This window comes from Protopterus annectens, chromosome 5.part0 (assembly GCF_019279795.1).
Source record: "Protopterus annectens isolate FY-2018-M chromosome 5.part0, PAN1.0, whole genome shotgun sequence".
NCBI lineage: Eukaryota > Metazoa > Chordata > Ceratodontiformes > Protopteridae > Protopterus > Protopterus annectens.
This window is the reverse complement of record NC_056735.1, coordinates 17,627,778-17,651,160: the sequence shown is the minus strand read 5'-3', so window position 1 is coordinate 17,651,160 and position 23,383 is coordinate 17,627,778. Positions and strand designations below refer to the sequence as shown.

General features: G+C 46.6%; 1 protein-coding gene across 3 annotated transcripts in view; it reads left to right on the top strand.

The window, feature by feature from the left end:
• Positions 1-23,383, top strand: part of SLC9A7 (solute carrier family 9 member A7) — a 3,436,621-nt gene that overhangs the window by 620,069 nt on the left and 2,793,169 nt on the right. For all 3 annotated transcript variants that reach the window (XM_044072073.1, XM_044072072.1, XM_044072071.1), the window contains exon 5: positions 20,754-20,866. In XM_044072073.1, the coding sequence (XP_043928008.1) occupies positions 20,754-20,866 (113 nt within the window). The remainder of the gene's footprint in view (positions 1-20,753; positions 20,867-23,383) is intronic.

Sequence of the window (23,383 nt, the reverse complement as noted above, 5' to 3'; positions counted from 1 at the left end):
GGAGGCACACAAATTGGAAAGAACTCATGGCAGTCCAAAACGGTTTACTGGCTTTCATGGACAAATAGTATTACAGACAGTACCACAGTTATGTGGTACATAAACAGTCAGGGAGGCACTCATTCCTACTCCTTGTGCTGTCTAGCCATGCAAACAGAGGAGGCAGCACAATTTCTAGGCCTGTACCTCATGGCACAATACCTGCCAGGAGAAAAGAATATATTGACAGACCACCTCAGAAGGAATCTGACAGACCCCCACAAATGGCATCTGCATTGCAAAGTTTTCCACTCCATTACACAGCAGGGGGGGGGGGGTCCTACAGGTAGACATATTTGCCAGCAAGGACAGCGTTCATCTGAAGAGGTTGTGCACCAGGACAAGGCAGACATCTGCATGGAAAACAGATGCCTTCTTCTCTTGGACACACATCTTCATTTATGCCATTTCACCATTACCTCTGCTGCATCTAGTGCTTCTAAAGATCAGGCAGGAGGGTCTAAAAGCCATACTGATAGCACCGGACTGGCCCAGGCAGCACTGGATGTTCTTCGTGTTTCACTGTTGCAGTCATCACACTTGGGTTATCTGCCTGCAGGTAGCCCTCAGTCGGCCCGAATGCCATAGTCTTGGGATTTCTGCATCAGATGCTGTCGTCTCTTCCATTACGTCAGGTCATCAGGGGTATAAAACATGTAGCCGATGCCATTACATCAGCTTTTCTTGCTGAGTGGGAGCCCGAAGCAGAACCAGTTCACAAGTGCCAGTCAGCGATTATCTGAAATTTTCATTTTTTGAGTTTCAAACCTGAAATCTTGTAAACCTAAGTACCCCGTTGTGGATCCTTTTTTTCTTGCTCTATTCAATGTCAGAAAATGTTAACAATTGATCTGAAGTAGGGACTTCATTTGTCAGCAACCTGTGGGTCTTGGATCCGATATCGGATCTGAGCTGGCAACTTGTTTCATAGCTAATGGATCCGAGCTCCTAGCTCCTCCCCTCACCCATAATCCTCTGCCAACCCTCCATGACCTCAGATCTTGTTTGCCGCGCTTGTGAATAGCTGGAATTTTGAGCTCTTAGCGAGTATTGTCAGATAAGTGTATTTTTCTTCCACTTTCTCCTGTCGTTAGCTTTAAAAAGTGTGTAAGAGTCAGGTTCCTTGTATTTTATATCTTTTTTTATATTTTTTTCCCCTCCCTTCTTTGGCCGTTAGTGAATGTGTGTGTGTTTGTGTTCTGGGGCCTGTGTGTCTGTGTAGTACTTCTTTTTTTTTCCTCAAGTATGGCTGAGGCCCCAAAAGCCATTTTTTCAAAATGTGCCGAGTGTGGCCACAAGCTCTCCCCAGCTGATGGCCACACTCGGTGCATTCGGTGCCTTGGGGTTGAACACCTGTCCTCAGGCTGTACCATTTGTGCAGCGTTCAACCCCAGGGCACTGAATGAATGGAGGTCGAAGCTGGTCCTGGTGGGACTTTTGCCCGCAGACTCGGCTTCGGCCCCCGCTCCTCCCGTGGCACTACCACAGGCTGTGGTGATTGCCACTCCTGCCTCCCTTCCTCCGGCCAGGACTTAAACTCCCACTAAAGCGCCAGAGGACAGGGAGGCAAGGAGGGAGAAATGGAGGGAGAAGCACCACAAGCGGCGGGCCGAGGCCTCCGCTTCTGCCCCACCGGCTAAGCGGGCTTCTCCCTCCACAGCTTCTAGGTCTCCTCCTCCTTGGCTCCGATCTCCTTGTTTCTCCCCAGGACCCGAGGAGGAGGAGGCCCAATCTCCATCGAGGTCATCGAGGCGGCATTCCAGGCCTGCCTCGGTGGCCTCATCGAGATCAACTTACAGTATGTCAGATGCAGACTTGGACCGGATGATGCGAAGGTTCATCCAGGCCCAGCTGCAGATGGGAGTGCTCTTGCCTCCCCCTCCTTCGGGGGGGGGGAGCTCGACACCCTTTTTTTCTCCAATTGCTCCTTCTCCGACCCGCTATCCGGGTTCGGAGCCGGGCAGCGTCGGAGCTGGGGGTGGTTCGGCGCCGACAGTACTTGGTAATTCGGATCCGACCCTGCCCTCGAGTCTGTCTGATCCGACCTCTCGGAGCCGGGGGCCGAGTTTCGGATCCGGGGGATCCAATGTGCCTTCGGCTCCATCCAGGACGGAGCACACTGGTCCTTCGGATCCGATGGTCTCGGTGCTGGCTCCGATCCCTTCATCGGATCCAAGTGGGAGTCGGCTCTCGGAGCCCAGGGAGAGCGGTTCCCCCTCGGCCTTCGATGTAGTGGAGAGGGCTCTGTCGAGAGCATCCGGACCCCCGGCCCTTGTCTTGGCTCCACCCTGCACTCCCTCTCTGCTGGGCCAGGCTTCCATCAACCTGCCACAGGGACAGCTTGTTTTGATGTCCCAGGTTGTTCCATTGGAACAGGATGCTGCTGGTGAGACCTCCTCGGACAGCCCCCCCGAGGAAGTACCTCGCAAGCACAAGTTCAACAGGAGGCATGTGGACTCCCCTGAGTCCTTAACTGAAATCACGGACTTGGATGAAGGGGAAGGCTCCCCAAGATCACCCCCTGAGGATGTCTCCTTTGGAGACATCATGGAAATGCTTAGGATCAGAGGTGGGTGGTCTGCCTCCAAGGCTTCCTCCGACGAGTCCGTGTTTCTGGAGGCATTCGAAGCAGGCCCGTCTACCTCTTGGGTGTCCCCTCCGGCCGACCCCCTGGTGGACCTTATTACCACCAGGGCGTGGAAGGACCCGGACACCATGGAGCCAGTCCCTAAACGCCCGGACAGGATACTGAGCCCCCCGCAGACCGGTCACACTGGAGCAAGGGTCCCCCCGTAGATGCCATGTTGACGGCGGCAGCCACGAAGAGGGAACTAGCTCAGGATAGCCCCTCAGTCCATCCACCGAGCAAGGAGTCCCGCTCGATGGATAGCGACCTTTTCGATAAGGTCTCTGAACTATATGGCACACGTCATCAGGATGCAGCTGGATCTTATCAAAGAATACGCTGCCTCCCCTCCTGAGTCCATGTCGGCGGAAGACAAACAGTTGTACTCCACCCGAATGGCCACTCTGACATCTATTTCGAATACCTCTATGCGGCTATTGTCCCACGCCACCGAGGGAGCCGCTAGAGCTAGCGGAGTGGGCCTAGTCATGAGGCGTAAGGCCTGGCTCCGGCATTGTGACTTTGCGGAGCCTTTTAAAGCGTCCTTTGCGAACGCCCCTTTCGATGGTTCTGCCCTGTTTGGCAAAACAGTTCGCGAGACACTAGTCCAGAGCAAAAAGGACGGGAAGACATTGTCTGCCGGTCAGAGTCCACTTCTCTGCTCCCCAGCGGTCCTTTTCGAAGAACCAAAAGGGTCAGAAGAAGATGTGGTTCTGGAAATCGCAACACTCCCAACCCGCTCCGGACAACCAGTCCTTCCATGGCAGAGGAGGACAGGGAGGACGCCGCCCCAGGGGCAGAGGGGCTCCGAGGAACTTTGGGTCCAGAGAACCCTTCTCTGACTGACCCACGCAGCAGCCCTGAAGGGTTGCCCGGCTGCTCCACTCTGGAGGCAGTAAGGGGGGCGCTTCTCGGAGCACCTAGCGGCATGGGAGTCCATCACGTCAGACCGCTGGGTGCTTTGAATTATATCCAGAGGGTACAAAATTCCAATACTTCATGTCCCCAAATTCAGGAACCTCCCCAATGTACCACCCGATCAGAGGGAGGCTGCAGCCACAGAAATTCAGCAGCTGCTAGAAAAAAAGAGCCATCCAGCCCGTCCCCCAAGACCAGCTCGGATTAGGGTTCTACTCCAGGTTATTTTTGGTGCCAAAAAAGACGGGGGACTCTAGACCAATTCTAGACCTGTCCCGTTTGAACCTGTCGGTAACCAAAGAAAAATTCCGAATGGTCACTCTTCAATCTATTCTCCCCCTCCTAAGGGAGAACGATTGGATGTGCTCTATAGATCTCAAGGATGCGTACTACCACATTCTAATGGACAGACGATCCAGGAGGTTTCTCCGCTTCCGGCTGGGAGCCAGCCACTACCAGTTCAGGGTCCTTCCCTTTGGCCTCACCACAGCTCCCAGGGTGTTCACCAAGGTGTTAGCAGTGATAGCGGCCCACCTGAGACTCCAGGGAATGCAGGTCTTCCTGTACCTGGACGACTGGCTCCTGACCGCCCCAACAAGGCATCTACTTTGCTCAGCCACAGATTTCTTTCTCCGCCTAGCCCCCCAATTAGGCATCACCATCAATGTCAACAAATCATTTCTGGCCCCGACGCAAGTCATAGAATTTATAGGAGCCAGACTAGACACCAGAGATCTACGAGCCTTCCTGACATCGGAACGACTACGGAATTTGCAACTTCATGTGCGGGCCATCCTCCAGTCAGAAGCCCCACTGGCAGAATTGGTCCTGAGGGCGCTGGGCTCCATGGCGGCAGCGATAACGCTCCTTCCATGCGCCCATCTGAACATGAGGGTACTGCAGAGGACCCTTCTAGTGGAATGGTCCTTTCAGTCTTTTCCTCTCCATCACCCCATCGCTATCAGCAAGGCTTGCAGGAGGGCCCTATTATGGTGGCTTCATGCTCCGGATCTCCATATGGGCCGACCCTTCTGCACCCCTCCCCCTCTCGCCATGGTGACCATGGACACCTCCCGCCTCGGGTGGGGGGGCATTATTCAGGCAGGACCATCCAAGGCACGTGGAACGATAGAGACCTCCCTGCATATCAACGTTCTGGAGATGAGAGCGGTGCTGTACGCGTTGCAAGCACTTCAGAATCTCCTCCCAGCAGGAACTATTGCAATTCAGTTGGACAACATGTCTGTTGTCTGGTACATCAACAAACAGGAGGGAACCAGGTCTGGTACATCAACAAACAGGGGGGAACCAGGTCTTACCCTCTATGCCGTGAAGCCATGAGAGTGTGGGAATGGGCGATTTTCACCAACCGTTTCTGATTGCAACGCACATTCCGAGGCGGGGCAACATCCTAGCGGACAAACTCAGCCACACCCTTCTTACCCCTTATGAGTGGTCTCTCAACCCACTAGTAGCGAAGCAGATATTCGCAATATGGGGGCAATCCTGCTGTGATCTCTTTGCCTCTCCCTCAAACACCAAATGTGACAATTTCTTCTCTCTGATTCCCCCTACAGGGGAAACTCCAAGAGATGCTCTGGTGCATGCTTGGCTGCCCGGTCTACTTTATGCCTATCCTCCTCTACCCCTGATGCTTCAGCTCTTACAGAAAGCCTCGCGGTTGGGGAGCAGGATGATCCTCATTGCCCCATTCTGGCCTCGGCAAATTTGGTTCCTTTACCTGTGGTCTCACCTAGTGAATTCCCCCTGGATTCTGGATCCCAGTCCTGATCTAATCTCCCATCCGTCGGGCTTGCCGACCCCAAATCTGGACAGTCTGAAGCTGACAGCTTGGTTGCTCCAGTTCCACTACTAGTTAGGACTCCTGGTATCTCTTCACCAGTCAAAGCCATCCTCGTGGCAGCGCATAAACCTTCCACCAGGAAAGTGTACTGCAGTAAATGGAAACGTTTCTCCATCTGGGCGGAGCATCATAATCTAGATCCCTTTACGGCCCCTCTTCCATCCATACGAGACTTCCTAACCGGACTTTTTCAGGAAGGCGCTAGTTGCTCAACTTTCAAAGTACAATTGTGTAGCATCTCCCATTACCATATGGGACATGACACAGGGCCCTTGATGTCAGCCAAATTGTGTAAAACCTTTCTCAAGGGCACCTTTCTGCTCAGACCCCCTATAAAAGAAGCCGTACCCCCTTGGGATCTTCCACTAGTTCTTCAAGCCCTGACTGCTCCTCCATTTGAACCTGCCACTTCAGTGGATCTCAAATACTTGTCCTGGAAAACAGCATTCCTTGTAGCCATTACTTCAGCGAAAAGAGTTTCGGAGCTTCAAGCCCTTTCTGTGAAACCTCCTTACTTGATTTTTCATCCGGACAGAGTGTACCCCAGGACCAATCCGTCCTTCCTTCCCAAAATAGCATCAGAAACCAATATAAATCAATCCTTAAATCTACCGATGTTCATCGTGTTTCACTGTTGCAGTCATGACTGTAGGGTTCTCCCCTGCCGGCAGGCAGTCCTCGGTCGGCCAGAATCCCAAAGTCTGGGTCCGGCGTCGGCTGTTCAGCCATGCTCCCTGGCGGCAGAGTGCCAGGAGTACAAAGCTGACAGCCGACGCCATGTTCTCCAGTCTTTCTTGCCGTGTGGTGATAGCAGTTCGCAAGTGCCGGTCGGCTGACTCCTGACAATTTTTTATAAACGTACTTCAGTCCGAAGACTTTCTTCTCCTACTCAAAGCTACGTACCCTTTTGGGGAAACTTTTTTCTTGCTCCAGTCCGATGTCAGAAGTTAATAATTGTATTTCATGTGGGAAGCAAATACCTCATAAGGATTTTCATTCTTACTGTATTCCTTGCTTAGGCCCTGACCACGACGTAGCTAGTTGTCAGTTTTGAGCTAGATTCAATCAACATACGATTAAACGAAGGTACGATTTTGCATTTCATTACTTCGGTAGGCGTTTTAATTATAAAATGTCGTCGGATACGGTTCCGGCTACCAGAGTTCACAAACAATGCAAGGATAAAGACAGGCCTCCAAGGTCCAAATCAGACGATGTTACACAAGCAGAGCCAGCTTCAGGTTCGGCCGTCGCCAGTGAGGCACTTTTGCAGCCCCTGTCCTCGGCCATTTCAGAAACAACAGCCGAAACGGACTCCCACGAGGAGCCAACTAGGCCTTTGAATATTTCTGTTGCAGGACCTTCAGACAGTGCTCCTTCAGATGGGTCCGGAGCCGCTGTGCAGGTACCGGCATCCGAAGGGGTTTTCAGGCCTACTCAGCTTCTAATAAAGGCAAAGACAAAGGCAAAGACCCCTTCCAAATCAAAGACTGCAGCCCAGGCCTCTTCTGCTCCGGCACCCAAGTCCCATAAACAGTTGCTTAAGATGGCGGAGGACTTACTATGATTAGGGGTTCACATCCCCCTCCAGATAAAAGGCCAAGGCAGGAAGTTTATTATGACTCCTCTGATCAGGCTTCTGTTTCTTCAGTTGCTTCTTCTGACCAGGAATATTCTTTCCCTCCTTATGAGGATTCTGATGCTGAGGAATCCATTCCTTCAGCTTCTCCACCCGAAGATTTCTCTTTTGGGGAAATTTTGCATGAAATTGAGGGAACATTTTCACTGGGAAGGACAGGAGTACTTGGAATCTAAGAAAAGACTAAGGGATTTTCTTCTTCTTCCCCAACATAGACCCCTGGCTATTCCTCCTATTTTGGATATTGTGGATGATGCTTTTTCGGAGGCTAACTTAACTCCTGACTCTTTTCCTCCAGCTCCTGTTAAGCCAGACAGATGATATAGGGTTCCTGATTCCCACCAGTTCTTATACAAGAATCCTACTGCTGATCCTGAAACCATTTCTCAGGGTCCTAAGGGGGTTAAGGCCGCTTCTGCCAAAAACCCCATTCCCACTGAGAAGGATTCCAGATCTTTAGAAAGATGGGGCAAAAAAGTGTACACTTCTGCTACTTTATCTATTAGGGCTTTAAACTGTCAGTTTCATATGCTGAAATACCAGCAATTTCTCCTGTCTGTTTTAAAACAAAAGCTAACTTCCATTTCCGCCTGTGCAGATGATAAGGAATTACATGACTTAATGCATGCCACTGAACAAGATGGGAAGCATGGTTTACACTGTGGATTTGATGCCTTGGAGGCTTCTTGTAGGGCTGCTGCCTCTGGCACAGTCATTAGAAGGCATGCATGGTTAAAGGAACAAAATTTGCCAGATCAAGTAAAAGCAAAATTACTGGATGCTCCTGTTCAGCATAATGCTTTGTTTGGATCTAAAGCTGAAGAGGTGATAAAGAAGATGGAGAACAAGGCAAAATCCATGCAAACAGTTAAAGATTTTTTACAAGTACAGCCACCCAGATTTAGTAGGAATTGGCCTACAAAAAATTGGTCCTTTCCCAATTCAGACAGGCCTCAGAGGGGTAGATACAGGCTCGAGGAAGGCCTCAAGCAAAGCCTCTTATAGACCAAGACAGTGGACTGCTTCCACCCCTAGGGGAGGAGAGGACAGGTCGCAAGCTCATAGAAAACAGACTCAATGACTCCCTCTGTTGGGCTGCAGGAACTTCTTGCCTGGAAGCCCCTCTCGGAGGAAAACTTTCTCTTTTTCACCTAAATTGGACACCTATAACCCAAGACAAGTGGGTTCTGGATGTGGTTTCAAGAGGTTACAAATTCCATTTTCATACCCTACCAAGACCAAGCGGATGGCCAGATCTTCCAAAACATCAATGGTTAGAGGCCTTAAACCAGGTGGAAGCTCTCTTGGCTATAAAAGCCATAGAACTAGTTCCACTTTCAGAGATGGGACAAGGTTTTTACTCAAGGCTCTTTCTAGTCCCCAGGAAGCAAAATTCATGGAGACCCATTCTGGTTCTGTCACTCTTGAACACTTTTCTCGAGATACCAAAATTCAAGATGCTTACTCTACAGCAGCTACTTCCAATGCTGACCAAAAATGCATGGATAGTAACTTTGGATTTAAAGCAGGCATATTTACACATTCCCATCAGGCAGGAATGCAGAAAATACCTCAGGTTCAAGGCCGGATCGAGGCACTATCAATTCTCTGCGCTGCCCTTTGGATTGTCTACTGCGCCCAGGGTCTTCACCAAATGCCTGGCTCCAGTAGTAGCTTATTGCAGACTCTAGGGAATTCAAATTTACCCTTATCTGGACGACTGTCTTATTCAGGCAGACAGCAAGGATGTCTTACTCCAGCATCTAGAGTTTGTTCAGAATCTTCTCAAGTTCCTGGGATTCACTGTAAACATAAAAAAGTCAGATTTGACACCCTCACAACAGATAATTTTTCTGGGTGCTTCTCTAAACACAACAACCCAGATGGCATTTCTGACATACGAAAAACAATTACAGCTGGCTTCAACTTTCAAAACCTTGGCAACATTAACTCAGCTATCTGCAAGGAAATTCCTGCAGGCTTTGGGTTACATGGCCTCCTGCATCCTTCTCGTACCATATGCAAGACTACATATGAGGAAAATACAGTGGTACCTAAAAAGTGTATGGTCTCAGCATTGCCACAGTTTAGGCATACAGATCACCGTCCTGCCTTGTCTTCAAAAGGAATTCCTTTGGTGGTCCAAGGCATGTACCCTAAACAAAGGAAAACCCTTCAGTCTGCCTCCTGCCACTCGGATACTAACCACGGACCCCTCAGATTATGCATGAGGAGCCCATTTTCAGGGCAACTGTCTGCAGGCCCTTTGGGCAAAGGATCAGAAGCACCTGCATATCAATTTAAAGGAAATGTTAGCCGTTCAGAAAGCCCTATTGGCCTTCAGGAATCTTCTACAACCAGGACAACTACTGATACGGACAGACAACACCACAGTTATGTGGTACATAAACAAGCAAGGGGGATCTCATTCCTATCCCTTTTGCAGACTAGCCATGAATCTTTGGAACACAGCTCTAGTTTGCAAACTGGACCTTCAAGCTCAGTTTCTACCAGGGAAGCAAAACTTCCTGGCAGATAGTCTGAGCAGAAACCTGTTGGACCCACACAAATGGATGCTGGACACCGAAATATTCAAGATGATTACAGCAGTCTGGGGATGTCCTCACGTAGACCTCTTTGCTTCCCACCTCAATCATCAACTACAGATTTTTTGCACCAGGACATTCCACGAATTAGCTTGGAAAGTGGATGCACTATCATTCAGTTTGAGAAACCTCTCGGGGTGTGCCTTTCCACCTCTTCCTCCTCTTCCACGGGTATTATTAAAGATCAAACAGGACAAGCCCAAGATGATTATCTTGCTGGCCCCAAATTGGCCTCGACAGTTTTGGTACCCAACACTAAAAAACCTTTGTCTGGAGCCACCTTGGGTTTTACAACAGACTCCGAACCTTCTGTCCCAACACCAGGGTCAGGTTCTGCACTCCCATGTCAAAACTCTCAGCCTGGCGGCCTGGTTAATCCAGGGTCTTTGATTCATTCTCTCCTACCCAAGCAGGTTATGGATGTCGTTTTAGAAGCCAGACGTCCTAGCACTAGAAAATCCTATGCAGGAAAATGGAAAAGATTCTGTTCCTGGATGCAGGCTCAGGATTCAGATCCTCTTATTCCTAATATTCCTCTGATTTTACTTTACCTGACAGACCTCTTACATAAGGGTCTCTCTTTCTCTTCCATAAAGATACATGCCTCTGCTATTTCTGCTCATTATAATACAGACCCTACAATCTTTTCCCATCAGCTCATGAGACAGTTTCTCAGAGGAGCTAAGAACTTAAGGCCCCCTAGATCTCCTCCCATTCCTGCTTGGGATCTCAACTATGTTTTGGAAAAACTCACCTTACCTCCTTTTGAGCCTGCTGCCACATCTGACATCAAGTTTTTGTCTTGGAAGGCAGCCATCCTGTTAGCTCTTACCTCTGCCAGGAGGGTTTCAGAGTTGCAAGCTCTCATGGATGTGGAACCTTATATTATTTTTCATCAAGACAGGGTGTCTTTAAGGACTAATCCTACTTTCATGCCTAAGGTGATTTCCAAAGTGGCTTTAAATCAAACTATTCACTTGCCAACTTTTTTCCCCACTCCTCATAATAAGGGGGAAAGGATCTTGCATTCCTTGGATGTACACAGACAATTACGTTTTTACCTGGACAGAACCAAGGACATCAGGAAATCAGAGCAATTGTTTGTTTCTTATGCTTCAAGTTCCCAAGGTAAAGCTATTTCAAAACAGACCATTTCCAAATGGATTGCTCATGGAATCAGATTTTGCTATTCACACCATGGAAATCAAATCCCAGGGACTATAAGGACTCTCACTCTACCAGAGCTGCTGCCACTTCAGCTGCCTTCCTCAGAGGAGTTCCTACCAAGGACATTTTGGAAGCTGCAACTTGGAGTTCAGTGCATACTTTTTCTAAGCACTACAATCTACCTCTTTACTCTGTCTAGGGCAGGCTTTGCTTCTGCAGTCTTGCAGGGCCTTTTAGCCGCCCCCTCTACTTTATGACCACCTCCCTTTTATTCTGCTTTGGGATTCAACCCTACAGTCATGACTGCAACAGTGAAACACAATGAACATAGTACAGTTGTGTACACTTACCATAAATGTAGATGTTTGAGTGTCTTCACTGTTGCAGTCTGGGTTTCCCTCCCTCCTGTCCCCTCTTATTTTTTCTTTTGTGTGGTTCCTTTTTCACCCTTTTTCTGAGGTGTATTTGCAAAGGGTATGGGATCTTACTCATTTTGGAACACCTGACATCTGGGGCAAGAAAAACTGGAGAACATGGGGTCGGTTGTTAGCTTTGTACTCCTGGCGCTCTGACGTCAGGGAGCATGGCTGAACAGCCGATGCTGGACCCAGACTTTGGGATTCTGGCCAACCGAGGACTGCCTGCCGGCAGGGGAGAACCCTACAGTCATGACTGCAACAGTGAAGACACTCGAACATCTACATTTATGGTAAGTGTACACAACTGTACTGTCCTCTTTCCTAAATATCAGAATAAAGGGGAGTACAAGCTGCATTCATTAGATGTTCATAGGCAGCTGCGTTTTTATACTCATAGGACTGCTGGCCACAGGCAATCCGACCAGCTGTTCATTTCCTTTGCCAAATTTAATTTGGGGAAAGCAGTATCTAAAATCTCCTTGTCACGCTGGATTTCCCAATGTATTCTTTTAGCGTACCAAGCTTCTTGGGAGACCCGCACCTGAAGGAGTTCGTGCACATTCCACTCGTTCCATCTCTAGTTCTGCTGCCTTCAAATCTAGAGTTCTGTTGGATGACATTTGTTCGGCAGCCACTTGGTCCTCATCTCATACCTTTATTAACCACTACAAACTGGACGTAATTTCTAGAGGGAGGGCATCCTTTGGCTCTGCGGTGCTCCACAATATCCTTCCATGATGGCCACCCAAGATTCAGGTAGCTGGGGACTCTTGTCCCACAGGTTGCTGACAAATGAAGTCCCTACTTCAGATTAAGAATTTATGTACTCACCATAACGTTCCATCTGAGTAGGTGGCTTCATTTGTCTACAACCATCCCCCACCCCCCTCCTTCCCCCTTGCCTTCAAAATGGATCTGTGTGAGTTGTTTTATTGGAATACCCTTTTTGGGTATCTATAGAGGGGCAAACTTGATCTGAGGTCATGGAGGGTTGGCAGGGGATTATGGGTGAGGGGAGGAGCTAGGAGCTCGGATCCATTAGCTATGAAACAAGTTGCTGGCTCGGATCCGATATCGGATCCAAGACCCACAGGTTGCAGACAAATGAAGCCACCTACTCAGATGGAACGTTATGGTGAGTACATAACTTCTTATTTTGCCTGTGGAAAGCAAATACCTCACAGAAATTTTCATTCTTAATGCGTCACCTGTTTAGGCCCAGACCACGACGTCCCCCGCTGTCGGTTTTGTGCCTTGTTTAACGCCCAAACTATTTGTCGTCAGGCTGTCTTTGTTACTAAATTCTTTCGCTCTCGTTCTCCATATTCCGAAATGGCTTTGATAAGCCATCCAACTACCGATCTTTGGAAAAAATGTAAGAATAAAGACGGAGACATTCCGCAGATGTCCAAAACTGCCGACGACTCTTCCATTAAGCTAGTCACCAGTCTGCCTGTACTCAGTGAGGCGCCTTCGCAGCCCCTGATACCCACTTCTACAGATTCGCAGGCCACTGCTGAGACCCATTCGGAGTCCGGTATGCCGCGAGGTGCTTCTTCGACTATGGAACCTGCAGATGTCTCTACCTTGGAAGGATCCGGAGCCACTGTGCAGGCATCGGCTTCTGAGGGTGTATTCTCCTTCCGATGTTCATATTAAACTGACAACTTCCTTTTTGATTAAAACTACTGAGTTTCTCAGGCCTAGGGTTCACACTATGCCTAGAAATTAATGACCAAAGCGCATACTCAAGCTCCCATGCCACAGAAACAAATGCTTAGCATGGCTGAAGACCTTGTAACTTTAATTAGGGGAAGCCAGCCTTCCCCCTCTAAAAGACAAAGAATTGATTTTCCTTCTGATTCTACAGACCACGAGTCAGATGACTCTGATCCCTCTGATTACCAGGACATACCCTTATCTACCTATGAGGATTCAAATGCAGAGTATTCCATTCCCTCTGCCTCTCCACCAGAGGATTTTTTTTTTTTGTGAAACCTTGCATACCTTAAGAGAGCATTTCCGCTGGGAATGCCAGGACTATCCTCAGTCCAAAAAGAGACTCAGAGAATTTTTAGATTTGCCTCGGCACAGGCCTCTGGCTATACCCCCTGTCCTGGATATTGTAGATGATGTTTTCATGGAATCCAGTCTTACTCCTGATACTTTACCACCAGCTCCTAGAAAGCCTGACAGGTACTACAGAGTACCTGACTCTCACAAATTTCTCTCTAAGAATCCCACTGCGGATCCAGGGACCATTTCACAGGGGCCTAAAGGCATTAAGGTTACTACAGCCAAAAACCCTATCCCTTCGGACAGGGATTCTAGAGCTTCAGACAGATGGGGTAAGAAGGTATATACCTCTGCAACTCTTGCCATCAGGGCTTTGAATTGCCAGTTTCACATGTTGAAGTACCAGCAACATATTATGAAACTAATTAAACAAAAAATGTTGTTGCTTCCAGATTATACAGAAAATAAAGATTTACAAGAGTTAATGCATTCTTCAAACCAAGTTAGTAAACATTCTTTGCAGTGTGGTTTTGAGCATCTTGCAGGGCTGCTGTCACTGGATCTGTACTGCGAAGGCATGCTTGGCTGTAGGAACAAGTCTTGCCAGACCATGTCAAAGCAAAATTATTAGATGCTCCATTAAACCAGGAATGTTTGTTTGGCACAAAAGCAGAAGTAGTTCTTAAAAAGACGGAAGAAAAAGCTAAATCTATGCAAAATGTTAAAGATTTCTTACAGGTGCAGCCACCTAGATTCAGTAGGCATTGGCCTTCTAAAAACTGGTCCTTTCCAGTCCCTTCCAGACCTTCAGTCCAAACCCAGGGGCAACAGACTGCCAAGACTACAGTCTCAGGGTATGCAGAAATCTAAACAATGGAGTGCTCCCACCTCAAAAACAGGGAGTGGTAAGCCACCCCCTTATGAAAAAAGTTCCCAGTGACTTTTCTTTCATCCTACCCAGTCATGCCCAAGTACTTGCACCCCTAGGAGGAAAACTCGCCCTTCATGCAAAAAACTGGATGTCCATTACCCAGGACTGATGGGTTCTAAACATTGTATCCCAGGGATACAGATTCTACTTCCACTCACTGCCAGCCCCAAGCGAGTTGCCAGCCCTTCCTCCAAACCAGTGGGCAGAGGCTCAAAAGCAAGTTCTCTCTCTTCTCAATATCAGGGCTATTCAATCTGTTCCAATAGAACAAAGAGGGGCAGGGTTTATACTCCAGACTGTTCCTGGTGCCCAGAAAAGAGAGCTCTTGGCGTCCTATCCTGAATCTGCCAATTCTTAACACCTTCCTAGTGGTCCCAAACTTCAAAATGCTTATACTGCAACAGGTTCTTCCTATGTTAGCCATGGATGCCTGGCTAGTCACCCTAGACTTAAAAGAAGCTTATCTGCACATCCCCATAAGGGAATCTTTCAGGAAATATCTACGTTTCAGGGCAGGCTCTATGCACTATCAGTTCTCTGCACTTCCCTTTGACTTATCTACTGCGGCCAGGGTATTCACAAAGTGCCTGACTCCAGCCATTGCATTCTACAGGCATCAAAATATTCAAATTTACCCATACTTGGACGATTGCCTGATTCAGGCGGACAGTCAGGAATTGCTGCTTCAGCACCTGGCATTTGTAAAGATGCTCCTAATTTCTCTGGGGTACACTGTCAACGAAAAGAAATCCCAACTGGTGCCCAGCCAAAAGATTGTATTCCTGGTAGCAAACTTGAACACAGCTTCCCAGATGGCATTCCTCACTCCAGAAAAACAGGTCTGTTTTACAAACTACTTCAAACTAATGGCCACCAAAACCCAGCTATCTGCAAGAAAAATACTGCAAGCCCTAGGGTTCATGGCTTCATGCATTCTACTAATTCCATATGCAAGACTGCATATGAGGAAACTTCAGTGGTACTTAAAAAATCTCTGGTATCAAATTCTCAGGACCTGGAAACAGTGATTTCTATCATACCTTGTCTAAGGGCAGAGCTCCTTTGGTGGGCAGAGGCATGCAACCACAACAAGGGACTTCCTGTCACTCAACCCCTCGCTGCCCAAACCCTGACAACAGAGGCATCAGACTATGCATGGGGGGCTCACATGGCAGGAAAATGCATTCAAGGCAAATGGAGCCCAGGACAAATTCCCCTGCATATCAATCAAAAAGAAATGTTAGCTGTACAGAATTCTCTGACATCCTTCAAATACCTTATCTGCCCAGGACAACTGATACAGATGGACAACACCACAGTTATGTGGTACATAAACAAGCAAGGGGGAACTCATTCCTACCCATTCTGCAGGTTAGCCATGGCCCTATGGAACACAGCCTTGCACAACAAAGTGCACCTGCAAGCTCAATTCCTGTCAGGCAAACAAAATTCACTGGTAAACGACTTAAGCAGAAATCTACTGGAGCCCAACTCATTCAAATGTCTAATCCACAGGTGGGGGACACCAGAGTTGGACCTCTTTGTCTCCCCCCAAAACCATCAATTGAGCAAATTTTGCACCAGAAATCCTCACAAAACCATCAGTTGAGCAAATTTTGCACCAGAAATCCTCACAGCAAAACGTGGAAAGTGGATGCCTTATCCTTTACATGGGAAAACCTCTCAATTTATACCTTTCCTCCTCTGCCCCTCCTCTCAAAAATACTACTCAAGATCAAACAGGACAGACCAAGGACAATCCTTATTGCCCCAGACTGGCCATGCCAGCACTGGTACCTATTCCTACGCAGTCTGACAGGAGTGCCACCCTGGCACCTACATCAGACACCCTTCCTGCTGTCCCAGCAGGAGGGACAGATTTTGCATCCTCAGCTGCAAACCCTAAACCTTGCAGCCTGGCTTATCCCCAGAATATACCACCAGCAACCCTCAGCCAACAGGTGCTGGATGTCATCCTTGAAGCCAGAAGGCCTAGTACTAGGAAATCCAATTCTGAAAAGTGGAAAAGATATTTTTTGGAGCCAGTCTCAGAGAAAGGACACAGCTGTGCCCACCTTACCTCAAATCTTAGATTACCTAGCAGAGCTGCTCCACAGAGGCTTATCCTTCTCATCCATTAAGATTCATGCCTCTGCCATCTCAGCTCATTACAATACTGAGCCACCTCTCGTTTCTCACTCTCTCATTAAACAGTTCCTGAGAGAAGCTAACAATTTAAGCCCCCCTAAGAGAGCTCCGACCCCTGCCTGACACCTTAACTTTGTACTAGAGAAGCTCACACTCCCCCCACCCCACCCCCTTTGAACCTGCTGCTGCAGCAGAGTTAAAATTCCTCTCTTGGAAAACAGCCTTACTTCTAGCCATCACTTCAGCAAGAAGAGTGTTTGAGTTACAGGAGTTACAGGCACTAATGGCTGTGTAACCCTACATTATTTTCCATGCTGACAGTGTTTCCCTCAGGACTAACCCATAATTTATGCCAAAAGTGGTATCCAGTGTGGCTTTAAACCAATCCATCCATTTGCCAACCGTTTCCCCTAATCCTCAGAATAAAGGGGAAAGGATCCTGCACTGCCTGGATGTGCACAGACAGCTCGGGTTCTACCTTGACAGGACAAAACCCTTCAGAAAATCTGACCAGCTGCTAGTCAGCTTTGCTACAGGGGCAGAGGGCAAGGCCATTTCAAAGCAAACCATTTCCAAATGGATAGCTCACTGCATCCATTTCTGCTACAAACACCATGGAAAACCTATCACACAGGGGAGCAGAACTCATTCCACTAGGGCTACCTCTACAGCATTTCTCAGGGGAGTCCCTACTAGGGACATACTGGAAGCTGTAACCTGGAGTTCTGTACAGACCTTCACCAAGCAATTACCACTTGCCTATCTTTTCTAAATCCAGAGCTGGATTTGCCACCGCAGTCTTACAAGGCCTGCTAGCCAGCCTTAACACTTCTTGACTGCCTCCACCCTTCCTCAGCTTTGGGAATTAACAAGTGTGATGACTGCAACAGTGAAACACGAAGAACATAGTACAGTTGTGTGCACTTACCAGAAATGTAGATGTTTGAGTGTATTCACTGTTGCAGTCCTGGTTACCCTCCCTCCAGCCCCCTGTATACTTTCTACCTGTCCTCTTTTTGGCCATTTTCTATGGCAATGGTATTTGCTTTTTACTGGAGGTGTTCCACACCATTTAATAGCTTCCTATTTTGGGAGCTCCTGACATCTGGGGCAAGAAAAACTGATGTAATGGTGTCTGCTGCATGTTTTATACCCCTGATGACTTGACGCCGTGGAAGAGGCAACAGCAGAAATCCCAAGACTCTGGTATTCGGGCCGACTGAGGGCTAACCTGCAGGCAGATAACCCAAGTGTGATGAAACCAAAGTGTGATGACTGCAACAAGTGTATACACTCGAACATGCACATTTATGTTAAGTGTACACAGCTGTACTTTTCCTCTCCTCCTTGAGCTCACCAGTTAAAAATGTTTGTAACCACAAAAGGTGGACCTCCTCATTCAAAACAAGAGGAAGATTGTGCACCCCAACCTTTAGGCTCTGACTGGTTTATTCCACAGTGCCCTACTGCACCACCAACTTAAGTCAGCAGGTACAAACCATTTAAGACTGTAGAATGCCTAGCAGTAGAAAATCTTACCCAGCTTAATGGAAAAGATTCTCTGTTTGGTGCCAGAAGCACCAGCTTCAGCCAAATTCTGTTAACACTTTGGAGTACCTGGCCATCCTAGTGGAGAAAGGCTTCTGTTCATCCTTCATAAAGATAGATGACTCATCCATCTCTGCCAGCATCCCTAGTCATACATCAGTTTATTCTCACCCTTTGCCTAAACAATTTCTTAGGGGTTTTATTCACATTAGGCTCCCCAGGAGGAAACTAACTCCTCCTTGGGACCTCACCTTTGTCCTGAAAAAGTTAACTTTGTCTCCTTTCGAGCCTGCTGCCTCTACTACCTTAAGGTTTCTTACCTGGAAAACAGCCTAGCTACTGGCAATCACTTTGGCCATGAGGGTCTCAGAGGTGCAGGCACTAATGGCCGCGGATCCTTTCATTATTTTCCACATAGACAAGGTCTCCCTCCAAACTAATCCTTCCTTCCTTCCTTCCTTCCTTCCTTCATGCCTAAGGTGATTACTAATGTCTCTCTGAATCAGGCCATTCATCTACCTACCTTTCCCAATCCTCAAAACAGAGGGGAAAGATTACTGCACTCATTGGATGTACATAGGATGCTACACTTCTACCTGGATAAGACTAAATATTTCAGGAAAACAGACCAGCTGTTTACTTTTGCCACAGGTTGGAAGGAAAACCAGCTTCTACACAAACTATTTCCAAGAGGATTTCCCACTCCATCTCTTTCTGTTACAGCCATTATGGCAAAAATCTCCCTAATTTGATTCGGTCACACTCTGCTAGAGCCACAGCTACATCTACAGCTTTCCTCAAAGAGGTTCTCACAAAGGATTTCTTGGAGACATTCACCTGGTCTTCTGTGCATACCTTCACTAGGCAGTACCACCTGGCAACCTTTTCCAACTCTAGAGTAGGTTTTGCATCTGCAGTCCTGGAGGGAATCTCCTCCTCTACTTAATCTCATTCCACCCTCTCTAAAGCTTTGGGAATCTTCCCAATAGTCAGGACTGCAACAGCGAAAAATGAAAAACCTAGCAGAGTTGTGTACACTTGGCATAAATATAGATGTTCGAGTGTGTTCACTGTTGTAGTCTTCTTTCCCTCCCTCCTCTTCCATCAGCCTACTAGGTAGGCTATGAGAATCAGCAAAGGACCCTACACCTTCCTACCCTGGTTTGGGTCCACTCTTCCTTGGCCCACCTTAGGTACAACTGAGGGCTCCTGAGTCTACAGTTGGTCCTCCTAGGGTACACTTTGGGGGCTTCTACTAAGTGGGTCAAGAAAATACGGAAGTGATGACACAGGCTGGATGCCTTTATACCCGAGCATACTGATGTCAGTAAGGGCGTCCGCCAGCCTGGGAGATAAAAACATTTTTCGCTGGTAGTCGGGCCGGCTGAGGACTTTCATGGCAGGAAATCCTGACCCACAGTGAATGCACTTTAACATCTACATTCATGGTAAGTGTACACAACTGTGCTTTCCGATCCTTGGCGAGATTTGATAAGAGAACCTGGAGCCTTCTCCCTGACCAATATCTGTGGAATCCCTATAGGACTCTCTGAGATAATCAACCACAGTTCTCCCTCAGCCTCTGGAGCAGATGCCAGCAAAGCCTCAGAGAATGTGCGAAAAGACAGATCTTTGCCAACCTCCAACAGGGTCGCAGCAGAGGAATCTGATGTAGACACCAGATGGCCTACAGAGCTATTATCCTCTTCTAGAGGGATGTCTGGTGGAGGCTCGACAGCTAAAGAATTCTTGGCTGCCTTCTTACCTAATGGGAGTATCTTGAGATTAATGGATTCCACCATGTTACCCTGGGCTAACTGTTTAAGTTGTTGGTTTTCAAGATAAATGGCCAGGGAAGACAAACAGCTTCTGAGTGTCTTAGGCATAAATGCTTTACAGATTCTACAAGAGGTATGGTTGTGGGAAGCACCCAAACAAAATGAGACTGATCGTGACAATCCTTATGGGGAATCTGCCTTCCACACTGACATTTTCCCTTCTTGTATGACATGAACCCTTAGTAAGCAAAATAAATACAAGACCAAACTGGGGCATTAATCTGACTGCCAGGAATTCAGCACAGCAACAAGGCATTCAGACCAATGACTATTCAAGGCGTTCGAACTGGAGGCAAAGAAGTTCTGGATAACTGCATCCGTATGTCAGTTTTATGCCCTATGTCCTGTGCAGGAAGCATATGTGTGATATACGGCTCATACAAGATCATAAGGCTTTGGTATACTGGCCAAACGTCGGGCTGCTCTGTACAGGAGAATCCCTATAGTGAAGAATACTGCAACAATGATATAGAAGAACATCTGCTTTGTATGAGAGGAGGGGAGTGAAACAGAGGAGAGGTTGCCACGTTACTTGTGACTAGTTGCTGTCGTCATTTACTGGAGTAGGAGGAGGTAATGTATGACAGCTGTTGAGGGTGTTTGCATCACAGTGTGACTTCTATAATTTATTTTCTGTATGTGTCTGTAACTGTGAGTGGTATTAGAAAAGGATGAAAAGAAGAATGAAGCTGGAACATTGGATGCTTCCCTAATCAGGAAGGTGACACTTTTGAAGGTAATTGTCAAGAATGTGATACCTACTCAGGATGTATGTCATAACTGCAAAGTATGTGACTTCGGCAAAGTGGGTACCTATAAATATACAAAATGAAGTTAAGTTGTACACTTTTTTTTTGGTGGCTTGCTTATTTCTTTAATAATCATAGATAATATTTTTTCTTTTAAAAAATGATGCATTTCTTGTAGAATGTATTGAGGTTTTAGTTAATACACCACACTGTACAGGAATATTTAACTACTATTTTTGTTTCAGAAATCTCATGTATGGTGTTGTTAGACTTATGAAAATGATTGGACAACTGGCAGATAACTTTTATTACACAGATTGTCTGTTCTTTGGAGCCATCATATCTGCGACAGATCCAGGTACATTTATGTGATTCAAGCTATACAATGGAATTAAAATGCATAATGCTGTGCACTACTATTAGACTTAAAAATGATTAAGCAGCTTGTCATATTTTATTAAACAGACTGCCTCTTTACTGAGACCCTCATTTCTGCAGCAGATTATATGCATTCATATGATTCAGGATACATAATGTAATTAAATGATCATTCGGGATGTCAAAGTTATAACTGTTAATGAGACACTGTCAGCTTCTGGAGAGAGAGGTCACTAGTAGAAACTTGCAACAGTGTTTGTTATTGTCAGAGTCCTTTAAAACAGTATAGATTTCAGTGTGCTTAATTTATTTAAGTAGACTTTGCCTTTCTTTAGGTTATGTTTATTTGCTTGTGTTTTAGACCCAACATGCATGGTAATGAATTTTGTTCTTTCGGCTTTTTCCCCGGTTAGGGGTCGCCACAGCGGATCACCTGTCCGCTCATGATTGGCAGTGGAGTTTTTATGGTGTCGAGTTGCCAGCCCAGCACTCAACCTTCCACAGAAAGCACACACACGCACTCACTCCTAGGCCAACTTAGTGTGTCCAATCCACCTACAGCATGTCTTTGGGATGTGAGAGGAAACCCATGCGACCACAGGGAGGACATGCAGACTCCACAAAGAAGGCACCCCAGCTGAGAATCAAACTGGAGAACCTCTTGCTGTGAGGCGGCAACCCTAACCACTGCACTACCACGGCCGTTCTAAATATCAAAACTCCAATTGTTTTATCTGTTACTATAGTCGCTACTTCTATTATAGTTGGTTTAGATTTTGATTTCCATTTTCTAGTAAATGCTTTTTCGGCTGCCACTGTAAGGCACCAATCTGCCCACCCAGCATCTCCAACAGTGCATCCCACAGGGAATCCTTAATGTACTCCAACTCACCACACACCCAGAAAATATGTTCCCAATTACCTCTTCCTTCCCCATCACACCTCCAATATTTGCTGTCTACCTGAGTAAAACTTCTCTGGAGTCTACTAGGGGTATAATAATATCTATGTAAACATTTCCAAGCAAAAATCCTAAATCTACTAGATTTTGTTTCATAACTGGGAGACCTACATATATCTTCCCATTGTTTCTTTCTGAATTGATTATCCAGTCACTCTTTCCAATCCTTTCTAATCTACTCTGATTGATTCTTACAGTTATCATGCAATATTTTATATGCTCAAATATTCCTTTTTTTATGGCAACATCTGCTCTAGATTCTATTAAAATCTCTACCAGTGTCGCTCTTTCATTTAGGACCCCCCCCCTATTTCTTTCTCTTTGCCTATACTCTGATATCAGTCCTTGATAGGGAAGGCAGTCCCTAAACTGCAGTCCAAATAAATCCTTGGAGCCTTCACATTCTATCATCTTTTCTTCTCTACTTATTCTCTCCCAATACCTTGGTTTCTTTGCCAGTTTTCCCCAATAAATTGTAACCCCCTCTTGCCTATTTCCCTAATTGCAGTCATCCCTATTGGCAAAATCTCCTTTCTCCATTCCCATGTTGGCTTAGTTTTTAGGATACTTTATGCTACTTTATATATACAATATTCTGCATAATTAGTGTTATTCTCCATAAAGGCCTGCATCCAAACTCCCAGTCTCTCCCTGTTTCTTGAGCTTCCCCCTGTTTCATCATCACCCCTTTCCAGTTTGAATTAGTTTTCTGCTTGTGCTACGTATAGGAGCTTCTAAGTTTGCAGCTCTGAAATACCCCTTCAAATTGAGTAATCCCAAAACGCCCTGTTCTACTGAAACAGTTAACTTATCCCACTTCACTCTTGCTATCGTCCCCTCCCAGATAAAGTCCTTCAGCTCTGTATTAATTGCTACCCACAACTTCTCCTCTGGTTGATAAAAAATATGCCTGACCTATGTATAAGACTAATGGGACTAAAAACATTTTAACTGCTAGCATCTTAACTACCCATATAACAAAGTTTCCATTTTCTCAGTTTTTGTATTATCTTTTGTTTAGTCTCTTCCCACATATCATTAGCTGCCACAGCAGAATCATTTTTAATTCATACTCCTAACACTTCACTTTATTATGTGTTCATAAATATGCATATTGCTGAACCAATTCATGTGTGGATACATAATTTACCGCGATTTCCTTTGACTAAGTTTGTATCCTGAAAAGATCTGAAACTGTCTCAAAATGTTCCACAACACTGTCTCTTTCTGGTTTTGTCAGATATAAAATAATATCATCTGCAAACAGACAGCTTTTTGACTACCATACCAATTATAGCCTTGAATTTCTGAATCTCTTATTTTCTTTGCCAGTGGTTCTAAATATGAAGTAAATAAAGGGGAAAGAGGACACATCTGCCTGGCTCCTCTGATCAAGCACAAATTATCAGAGAGGAACCTACCTACTTTAACTTACGCCTCTAATCCCTCATATATCCTCCTAATCAACCTTATAATTTTCTCAGGAAATGTAAATGCCTCCATTGCCCTGCTCATAAAGTCCCAGCTTACTCTGGC